At 49.8% G+C, this 11,306-nt stretch overlaps 1 protein-coding gene across 2 annotated transcripts in view; it reads left to right on the top strand.

The window, feature by feature from the left end:
* The window catches only part of LOC100765482 (metal transporter CNNM2), a 135,645-nt gene extending 125,515 nt beyond the window's left edge, over window positions 1–10,130 (top strand). For both annotated transcript variants that reach the window (XM_027407100.2, XM_027407099.2), the window contains 2 exons: window positions 3,766–3,950; window positions 4,528–10,130. In XM_027407100.2, coding sequence (XP_027262901.1) covers window positions 3,766–3,950; window positions 4,528–4,737 — 395 coding nt within the window. In that variant the 3' untranslated portion in view covers window positions 4,738–10,130. The remainder of the gene's footprint in view (window positions 1–3,765; window positions 3,951–4,527) is intronic.
* The last annotated feature ends 1,176 nt before the right edge of the window (window positions 10,131–11,306 follow it).

Genomic DNA, 11,306 nt, shown 5'->3' with positions numbered 1-11,306 from the left:
AAGGCACAGTCCCCAGTGTCAGCATCAGAAAAGCAGCCACCACCTCTTATATGACTTTGCTTTTTGCATTTTTTCTTTCGTTTTCTTAGTCAGCTTTGCTGTCATTCCTGCTGCTTGACAAAGCTGGTAGGAACAAAGTTGCCTTCCTGACCATGGCACTCCAGCAATCACTGTCTCTAAAATTTAGGACCCGAGAGATGGCTCAATGAGTAAAGGCCCCTGATGCTGAGCCTGATAGCTGAGACCCACACGTGAAAGGAGCAAACTGTTCCTAACAACTCGTCCTCTGACACCCCTCCCCCAAATAAAAGGGTTTTTTGATTTTTGTTTAAATTCAAACACGTGTCTTCTGGGTGGAAGAAAGAAGCAAGCAAAGATGGTCACAGGTTTTCCTGGCTCGGAGACTTGTACAGCCTTCCTGAAAAGGTCATCCCTGGCTTCAGCTTATTTCAAAGATGGCATATGAAAATTCTGTTTCTGAGCTGGGTGGTGGTGGTGCATGTCTTTAATCCCAGCACTTAGGAGCCAGAGGCAGGTGGATCTCTGAGTTTGAGGCCAGCCTGGTCTACAAAGTGAGTTCTAGGACAGCCAGGGCTACACAGAGAAACCCTGTCTTGAAAAAGAAAAAGAAAAAATAATTCTGGTTCTGCAGTGATGAGCGTAAAGTTCAGCAAGTTCTATCCAGTTTCATTCCACAGGGATGTGAGCAGAGGGCATCCTGACAGAACCCGTGTCACATGTCACACATGTCACTCTGATGGGTGACATCTGTCGTGCTGATGCTGTCATCTAGGCAGCAGTGGGCCAGGGCTGCTGGGTCAGGCTCACTCACAAGAAATCTCAGGGTTTCATCTGGCCACTGACTGTCCTACTCTCTGGGAAACCCACAGTACATGAGTAGCAACAGTCAGTGTGCAGACGGTCTATACAGCATGCGGCTCTAGCAGGCATCAGGCTATTCCCAAGGTTCAGTGTGGACAGCACTTAGAGAAGGTTGGTGACATTCTTAGAATTCAAAGCAGCTGTGAATTGAGTTGAACCCATTGACATCCCTATCAGGCCCAACAGGAGAGCCAGTGCTTTTATTTAGCAAGAGGACAGGACCAAAATGAAATGAATCGCAGAGGCAGACACACACCCACTGAGTGAGTAAGGCTCCTGCCTCTGTGTTTTGGTCCCACTTATGACTGAACACTGCATGTCCTTCAGATGGTCATCGCACTCAGATCTTGGACTAGTTCGAGGATCCTCAGACCTTGCTTGCATCGGAGTGCTGCCTAGAGGACAAACTTCCAGCAGCTTCTTGAGAAAACACCCAGCTCCGTCAAAGAGTCACAAACAACCACAGAAATCAGTCACATCTCTCCCGACGCCTCCACCCTGCTGGGAGTGTCACCCAAGTCCAACTTTCTTTACAATCATTTTATAATAACTCCAAAAATAATTAAACTTTCCTGGCTACTTGTTGTGAGCAAAGGTTTCTATTGGCAATGTAGGCAGGTACAGTTTCTTAGTTTCTTGAGGCCTGCTGCCTTCGTGTCAAGGAGGCTTTAGCCAGTGTTGCTGGCCATGTGGTGTGAGATTATTGCTGTTGTTAAGATTTTAATATTGTCTGTGAGATGCTGAGCAGTGGGTTAAAGCCATGAGGTATGCTCCCAGACAATCACATCAGGCCTATGGCTCTGTAGAAGGGGTACAAGGAAATGGGTGGCTTCTCCAGACTGTAGCCCTGATGACAGGCAAAGCAAGGGATCCAACACACGTACGTGCATACACACACACACACACACACACACACACACACACACACACACACACACCTACCTACCACCCAGAAAGCAGTGCTTCCTAACAGGGGGTCCAGAAGAATCCAGGCCCTGCCTTCCACCTGGAGGTCTGGCCAGGAAGCAGCGAGCCTGCTAGAAACCTTGCCTTTAATACCTTGAAACCACAGTATACACTGTTCCAAAACTATGTGTGGGCACATGTGATTTGTGGCTGAAATCCGGAGGTACAGCGGCAGAATTCCCTGTTCAAAAGAACTTAAAGATCCGTCATCACAGGTGATGTCATCGTTGTGTGGAAAGGATAGATCCTGAGGCAGGAAGGAGCATGGTGGCAGGGTCTGGGAGAAGCTAACAGGAAAGAACAGAACCTGTCAACGTGGCACATTTGTCTGGTGCTCCTCTGGCGCTCACTGAGTGTCAAGCTGTGCTCAGCACTTCATATCTTCCTTTGAACCTCAGACTGCACAAGCTGGGTAGCACTGCACATTTTACAGATAAGGGTTCTAAAGCTTCTCAGAGTTGGTTACCTGTTCAAAGTTCGCCTCTGCTAAGTCTAAAGCACTGGTTATTAACACCCGATCTCTCAGGAGGTAGCGAGGGCAGCAGGAGGCACTGATGAGATGAAGCTGTGGGAAGCCCATTTGGATACAGAGCCTGTGGCCTAAAAGGCCTGGTGTACTGACGTTTTCTGTCCTGAGGGGATGTTTACCAAATGGAGTTGGTGGTGAGGATGGGCTAAGGGTTTGCTACCACTGTGAAGTGGAAAAGATTCAGGGGAATATAGTGTTTCAGGTTCTTCAGGGCACTGCATAAGCCTGTCACTTGAGGTAGGAGGTAGACTGTGGCCATGGTGAGATTTTTCCATAGTTGAGGGGCAGGACCAGCCACAGGCTGGCTCTTCTTTTGGAGCATCTGTTGGGCATTGGAGGATGGGTGAGTGGGTTCCCTCTACTCCTGTGGCATTCTGCAATTCAGAGCCCATTTAATGTGGGCAGCCAGCTGTATCTGTGCAGTAGAGTTGGTTACAACAGTGGAGAGGAAGCAGCCTCCTTGGCATGGGAATTAAGGTTTGTTTATTTGGTTTTTTGAGACAGTTTCTTTGTAACCCTGGCTGTCCTGGAACTTCTATGGGGACTAGGGTGGCCTCAAACTCAGAAATTCACCCATGGCTGTCCTGAGTGCTGGGGTTAAAGGCATGTACCACCACACCCAGCTGGTTTTATTTTTAAATACAATTCATCTCTAAAGCCACAGGGAATGGGGGAGAGATGGCTCTGTGGTTCAGAGCACTTGTTGCTTTTCCAGAGGACCCGGGTTCACTTCTTTGCACTATATAGCAACTATATAGCAACTAAAAATTGTTCCAGTTCTGGGGGATCCAACCCCCTCTTGTGGCCTCCAGGGGACTGCATGTAGTATGAAGACATGCAGGCAAAATAACCGTACACATCAAAAGGGGGGAAAAAAAGGTATGAGCAATGTTCTCTGACAACACCACTTAGGTCCTCCTGCCCTTCCCACCCTGCTTATCTGAACACTTGCTCCAAGGAGCTCACTGCAGGAACCCTCAGCCCCAAGACACTGCAGGCAGGCTTTTACTGGTTTGCCATGTTGAATTCCCAAGGCATTGTGGGGTTGGCTGGTGGATAAGATGTAAAAGATTCAAAGAGAGGGATTTTGACAATTAATTTTGGCTTCTAGAAAATTAATGAAGAGGCATGTTTTTGGTCCTTACTAGTCTCGGGAAGCTCCTGTGTCCTGGGCCTTGTCATCCCCCACCCTTCGTGTGAAGCCTCCCTCCCCCCAGGAGGGTTCCCAGATGCTGAGCCTTCATCTTTCTACCCAGACTGGGTCTGCCACAGTGAGACACATAGAATGCCGAGAGATGTGGCGTGCGCTTGTGTGGTTGTCTTTTGGAGTAAATGCTCCCCACTGGCTGTATCCACAGTGCTTTAAGTGTGTCTGCTGCCTTTTCTAGGTGAAAATAAGTCACCTCCTCGCCCCTGTGGCCTGAACCACTCAGACTCTCTCAGTCGAAGCGACCGGATTGATGCCATGACACCAACCTTGGGGAGCAGCAACAACCAGCTCAATTCTTCATTCCTGCAGGTCTACATCCCCGACTACTCAGTCAGAGCCCTCTCTGACCTACAGTTCGTCAAGGTGAGTGGGGGAGGGCTGGCTGGCTGGACCCAGCAGGTGTCGCCCACTCCCCTGACCCTTTGTGTCAGAGCACCCACCTCCCTCTTCTGGGCCCAGAACACAGAAAACACATTGATCTCAGTTCCATGCCATGAGCAGCCAAAGCGAACATGGTCTTGGCAGGGGACAGGAACTGGAGATGAGGGAAACCCATTCTCAGGGTTTTCTGGGGCCCGTAGCTAGTGACTCTGGTTGGCCTAGGAGGCACTAGGAGGTTGCCTTCTGCCCTTGGGACAGGTTCTTCTCCTAGTCTGAAGTAGACATCTTCTGGAGACCAAAGCCACATTAGCTGATGGAAGCTGATTTCCACTTTTTTTTTGTCTCTAAGCCTCAGAGGCAAGATGTAGCAATGGTTCCAGTGGTGAGAACTGACTTGATTGCTGGAATCAACTTGAACCTCAGAGTTGCCCGTTTCTACTCAAGGATGATTTTCTCCTAGAGTGCTGGGCCTTTTGGGGTGTTCATTGTCTGATGCAATGTAAGCGAACCTAAAATGAAGTGTTGTCTCAGTTTGTTTTCTGTGTCCTCTTGGCCCCAGATCTCCAGACAGCAATACCAAAATGCCTTGATGGCATCCCGGATGGACAAAACCCCCCAGTCTTCAGACAGTGAAAACACTAAAATTGAATTGACTCTTACGGAGCTGCATGATGGTTTGCCGGACGAGACGGCCAACTTGCTCAATGAACAGAACTGTGTGTCGCACAACAAGGCCAACCACAGCCTGCACAGTGAAGGCGCCATCTAGGGCCCTTCAAGCCCTCCTTAATCGGCCTCCTGGCCTGTCTGACCATGACTTCCACTAGTGTGAGCTTGTCTGCCATGCTGCGACATACAGCATTGAGACCAAAGACTTTGCCCCTTTCCCTGGAGGCTGCGGAGGACGGCATGGGGAGGGATGGAAGCTAGACACGTGACATCGACAGCTGGGGCATGGCTTTCAAGAATTCGGAGACAAACTTCTTCCGCCCAAATAGAATCATGTTTATTTTTTCAGTACCTTTTATCATTTCTTTCCTCCCTCAATTTGCATGAATTTAAAAATTGTTTCATTTATTTTTTTCAAGAGATCATGTTTTTGTTTTTAAGTGTCTTTTGCAGAGTTTTAAGTTGGTCTGTCTGAGCTAACTCTGCTGTGATCCCATGATGTGACCCTAACAGGCTGGACTTGCCCCTTGAGTGGCCTTCCTTGGCCGTCCCCAGGAAGGATACCTTTCCTCTGTGTGCCGGTGGGTGTCGCCGTTGAACTTGACGGATGAATGAAGAAAACCACGTCACTGAGGAATGTGCCAAGTCTGTTGTCGCTGTGGGTGTGGGCAGACACTGCAGATGCCCCTCTGCACATAGCGTTGTTTTGAAAATATGTTTAACTGTGTCCCTTTCCCTCAGGAAGGGTTAACGTTTGCTTGGGAATGTGATTTTGCTCCCACCCTAAGGAATTTTTATCACCAAAATGAATGTTAATGAATTTTAAACCCATGGTTTATCATTGGCAAGAGACAAGTTGACTTCATCCACATTCCTGTAACCTGGGGTGATCTGGGGAATCAGCTGAGCCCCCCCCCCAAACCTTCTCGTCCCTCACTCTCGTTAACCCAAGCTGCTGCTCCAGGTGCCAAATGGAAACCTTCCGTGGGGCGTCTTAATGAACATGTGTTGTGGCAGCTACGTGAGTGCCTCCTTCCCACTGGGATTTGTCAATTACCAGAATGAGGCAGGGGTGGGGTGGGATGGGCTATGTACTTGGGCAGGTCTAGACCCATGTTTTTAATGGAAGGACAAGGGACTGCCTGTCCTGCCCCTTCTTCCATACAGCCAAGTGCCCTCTCCCATCTTGTCCATGGGCTGTGGGGCCCAGAAGTGGCAGTGCCCCTGCTCAAGGTGTCTCTTGCTTCAGCTGTGGCCAGTGCCAGAGAGGTGCCCATACAGCCAGTCAGGTTCACCCCAAACGGATTCAGAAACCAAATGTGTGTTGTGACCGTTTCATGTGTGTGTCTCTTGTCCTATTTTAATACCAAATTTACCATGTGTTGTGAAGTTCACGCCAGCAAGTACTGTTTGGGTGACTGAATCCGTAACTAGCTTCTTTGTGTAAGTGGTTCCTTGCGTTTGCTGGCGATACTCATACACTGAAATGAACTGCTGACCATAGTGTTTGATAGGATTCTCAGCACCCAGGTCACTGCTGGAGAAGACAGGGTCTCCTGTGCCTGGCTTCCTGCCCTAAGGCTCAACATCAGCCTCCTCCCTCAGGTAGGAGGTCCACCAACCCCAGGTTGGGCTCTGGGAGGGTGACATGTTAGGTTGGTCTCCTGGTTAATAGTTGGTGACTCTGGAAATGTGTGTGTGTGTGTGTGTATGTGTGTGTGTGTGTGTGTGTGTGTGTACGCATGCATGCTGGGAGTGGAACCCACAGCCTTGGGCATGCTTGGCAAGTGTCCTATGATTGCTACACCTGGGTTTGGGCCTCTGGTGCCATGTCCATGGACAGTGTTAACCCTGGGTGGTGGTCCTGGAGAGTTCTCAGGAGGGACCACGTCTGACAGAGAAGGGGTGGCCTCACTTGTGGAGGGTCACTGGCAGTGGCCTTACTCTCGGGTTGCTGAGTGACCTGCTGCTGGCGCCTGGCCTGTCACCTTGGGATGCAGGTCCTACCATATGGAGCCCCACACTGTGAGTAACCCTCTTTTCAAACACGTCCAGGTTTTTAAAAAATCCATTTACTAAGGAGCATAATGTGTGCAGATGCAAACTCTGGCCAAGGCTGGGGGTCTCTCTCTACACCAGTAAGCCTCCACCTGGGCCCCTCCCTGAGGCCTGGAGGGAGCCAGGAGCCCAGCCAAGGCTCTGGGTGGCACGTGCTCCCCTCTGTCAGCCTCTTGGGCACTGTGCGTACCTGCCTCAGGCATTCTTACTGCTGGAAGGGGCCTGTGGGACAGAAGCACGCGGAGTCCCTTTTCAGAGCTTCACTGTTGGTGGATCCTAGCGATGCCTGGTGTGGCTGTTAGGTGTAGTGTTCTCTCACAAAGCCGCTGGGAAGACTGAGACTGTAGCCTGCCCGCCAGCTTTGTGTTCATTCCCACTAACCATCTAATTACCGTTGAGTAGTCACTCCATTCTTCCAACAGGAATTCAGAATCGTTCCTCCCCAGTTCCCAAGTGCACAAAGGTGAACTGGCTGCTCTGTGGAGAGGTCTCAACCTTCAAACAGGGTTTGCATCTGAGTGACCAATTCTTCAGACTCCTTAGGAGCTGAAGGAGAGACACTTCTCCTCTGGGGCAGCGTAACTGTCTTGTCCAGGAAGGGCACATACCATCTGTGGCCTGACCCCATGGGCTTCCCAGCCAAGAAAGACTAGCAAGTCCGTGACGGCCAGGCACAGTGGCCCCTCCCTTGTGCTCTGGCCTGTAGTCCTCCCAGATGCAGCTTGTGTGAACAGGGAGGTAGGAGGGGGAGGGCAGGCAGGCTGGCCAGACTGGGGGTGCTATGGGCCTACCCCCTGCCCTACCGTGGCATCTGAAGCCACTGCTGCCAGCCAGAGGCCAGGGCAGCCTTGGGTGCAGATGTGGCCAGGACATTCATGGTGAATGAGCGTCCTTCGCCCCACTGCCCTTTGTCCACTGGGCAAGTCCAAACTCTTAACAATTAAAACCTTGGGAAAACAGAACCCTAAAATGTATGCATGAGCATTGGGTGCTAGTCAAGTGGATTAAACTTTGGTTCTTAATCTGAAGGTGCCTCCTCTTCCTTCCGTACTCTCTGTGGGCCTGGTTGCCCTCACGTGAAGGGAGCTGAGCCACACACCACTTTCTCATGTTATTCCAAGAAACGTGTGTAGGTGTTCAGTGCAGAACTTCACACTGACATGGAACACGAACTGTGAAGTAGCCTTGCACCCCCAGCTCCGTACAGCTGAAGGACTAGGTTTTCCAAGTCTAGGAAAACAGCCCAGGTCCAAATGCATTTCCCTTAAGGAATGGAGCATCGGGGCTTTCGGCAGGGACCTCATGCTATTTGGGTTAAGAAGCAAACCAAGTAGGTGCTGAGTGAGTGAGCCTGTGTCCTAGCTAATTAAAACACATGCAGGGACCTCTGTTCTCTGAATGCTGCCAGGGATCTGTGCCACACAGTCCCTGTGCCTGGACCCAGGGGATGAGGTCTCCCAGGGGTGAAGCCAGGCAGGTTAACTGGTGCAACGTCCACACCTTGTTCCTGGACTGAAGAGCAGGCCTCAGAGGGCAGACTTCTTAGAGCATGCCTTGTAGCCTAAGCTCCCTGGTGGCTTGGCACACCTCCCCCCTCCCTGCTCTGACCCAAGAAGTGTTTTTCCTATGAGGGGCTGTTTTAGGCTTCAGGTACCACTGTGCCCTTTCTTACTGAGACTGGGCTTTCCTGGGCTGTTCACTTCCATTCTGGGCCTAGGCTTGTGCCTCTGTGAAACAAGGACAACTGGGTAAGCTGTAGGCTAGCCCAGAATCCAAGGAGCTGAGGTGAATAGGGAAGTAAGTGACTGGGGGGCTTGGGGGGTTTCCCAAACAAATTTATCAATGAGCAACCTACTCAGTGGATTTTTATACCTCAGGGCCATTTGCTTTTGTGTCTGAGTGGCTGATGGGAAGGATGAACTCATTGAGGTTCACGTCTTCTACTCGAGGGATGGGTAGCGTTCCAAGGCTGGTCTGGAGCCTGGGCTGAGCAGACCTTTCTCCAAGACTTGTGCACACTCCTCCCGGAATCAATGATAATTTACTGGTTTTCTTTCTGGGGAGTCCAGTCAGTCAGAGGGAGCAGTCCTTCACAGCAGCTGAGGGCCTTTGTTTCTTAGTTTCCTGTGACCTAAACGGGCAACCTTTTTATACCAGAGACCTTGAGACATCTCAACTGCGATTGTTTTAAATACCTTTTGATGGGGAGTTCCAGGCAGTACTTGAAGCAATATCAAAATGGCAGGAAGGGTCAGGTTCTAGGTGTTTGTAGGTACACAGCTGTGACACATAGGAGAGACAGTCAGCAGTGACTTCAGATGAGGTTACTCTGGATACTGTCTGGCCTCACTTGGAAGACACCTGAGTGCTCACATCTGATCCACACGGATTTACTTAAGGGGGCTGGATTCTTCTAGAATCACTCTAAAGAGAGCTATCAAAGGGGCCTAACAGACCTGAGTGCCTGCTCTTCTTGGAGACTCGGGTTTCTTACATATAAACAGAGGGAAGTGGCAAAGAACGATTCCTTGGACACATTCCCTAGACAGCCCCCACCTAGCTTCTGAACACCCATGTCTGGTCTACTGTGAAGAGTCTATCAATCCATTGACTTTTCTTGTTTTTACAGTCCTTTAAATCCACAAATGTATATGCTTTATTTTATATTATTTATTATGTACATATGTCTACTGTTAGTATAAAGCTCCTCATCCATGGAGCCCAGGGTTCTGTTCTCCCTTACTGGGCGAGAGGGTGGTGGTATTCTTTTCTAAAGGAAAAAACAAAACAAAAACCTGTATTGCTGCTGCTCTTCCCTCAGCGTCTTTCACGGCCCCACTGCCACCCATTCGTGGTGGCCAGTATTTGGGAGGTAGGTGGAGGCAGACCATCTCAAGTCTCCATGAGTTACTGCAGAAGTGGTTTCTTTCCTGTGTGGTGGTAGCATGTGGCTCCTTCCTCATCACTACCCAAACCAGATCAGTTTCCTGGTCCAATGATAGCCCAAAATGACAGCCTCTACTTCTCACCTTGGCTTGCTGAACCTGTCTGTGTCCTGGAAGCTGCCTGCCCATCAAGGCTCTGAACATGCCTCTTCCTGGTGTCATGGCCCAGGTACTGACGCTGCCTTGGGTCTAAAGCAAGCCCTGCTTTGTCTGGTTATCCCCATTCTCCTTAGCGGTGCCCACTGTATCATGGTGTACATTTCATGCATTTGAGCAGTGCCATCAATGGGAAGCTACACAGGCACAGGTCACGTGCACAGGCTCCACAAGCCGACTGTCATGATGGACGCATTTATAATTCAAATGTTGTAGATTTACAATACCTATTTATTTTGTACCAATTTATTTGTAAATCTTGTGATTGTTTTTAAAAAGTTTTGTTTATTTCTATTATTCTATTTAGATAAATGATTTTCTGTTCACCCTTCTAGCAGATGTGTGTTCCCTCTTTCCTCTGTGTAACACCAACCATTTTGTTTTGTTCAGCCTTGGTCCCCTGCCCAACTACCTGGCTTTACTGGTAGGAAAAGATCAGACTGGATCACTCCAGGGCGCCTCCTTTGGACAGACACTGCAAAGTCTTGTGTTCACAGAAATACAAGTTGACTGCCTCCAGGTTACAGCCTGGTGTACAGCGGGTTCTAGAGTGTTCTCCTTTCAAGGAGTGAGGTCTGCCCCCATCAGCCATGCACTAGAAAAAGGTAGAAGGAGCCACTCAACTTGCCATGGACACTAGCAGCCCTAGTGACTTAGCAGCTAGGTAGATGGAAAGGCGAGGTCTTGCTTGGCAGTGGCACCAAGGCTCTGTCAGAGCAGGCAGTCCCAGGTTAAAGGAATGGTTATGTGGTCCTTATCGTAACTTCAGCATGTACTTGTCCTGGCAGCTGACCTGACAATAGGCAGGTTTCTGAGAGGGAATAAATGCTGGGCTGTGGTGAAACACTTCCTGATGATGTTAGTAGCTGTCAGGTGCTGAAACCGCAGGAAATACCAGGCAGGTGTCCTGAGACTGAGCCTGTTTCTCTCTACGTTACACTTGGCTGTCACATACGTAAATCCCAGGCCCACAAGTCCATGGGTGACGCTACTAACGGACCTCTCAACATTCAGTGCCTGGCAAACGCTCAGGAACTTGAGACTTTCAGGACTGTTGCTGTCTCCATGTTGCTGCTTCACCCCCATCTTCCAGGTCTCCTCTACAGACCCCTGGGAAGAGTCGGGTGTAAAAGAGCTCCCTGCTCTTGCTCTAGCAACAGATGGAGTTTGGGAGCCTTACGTACCCCTGTGAAGAAACAGCAAGTGGCCAGGCTGAAAACTGGAGTTGCAAGTTGGGAAATACGTAGACACATGGCGTACAAGTATGTGTGTCTGCGGCAGTGCTCAGAGTTGAGGTAGGTATAGTTTTAAGTGTGGCTCTAAGAGTGACTTGGGACTGTGAGCACTCATGCATGCATCGCTTCCATGGGAATGTGTGTGACAACTGTGCCATTAGGCAACCTCATGGGATCAGCACTGCACTGTACTTTCACAAGCCAGGCGGTTACAGGAGCAGGCCATAGAACCTTAGGGGCCACCATGATATACATGGTCTATTTGGTGACCAACA

The sequence above is a fragment of the Cricetulus griseus genome, chromosome 3 (assembly GCF_003668045.3).
Source record: "Cricetulus griseus strain 17A/GY chromosome 3, alternate assembly CriGri-PICRH-1.0, whole genome shotgun sequence".
In the NCBI taxonomy this organism is placed as follows: domain Eukaryota; kingdom Metazoa; phylum Chordata; class Mammalia; order Rodentia; family Cricetidae; genus Cricetulus; species Cricetulus griseus.
This window is presented reverse-complemented; position numbering and strand designations above follow the sequence as displayed.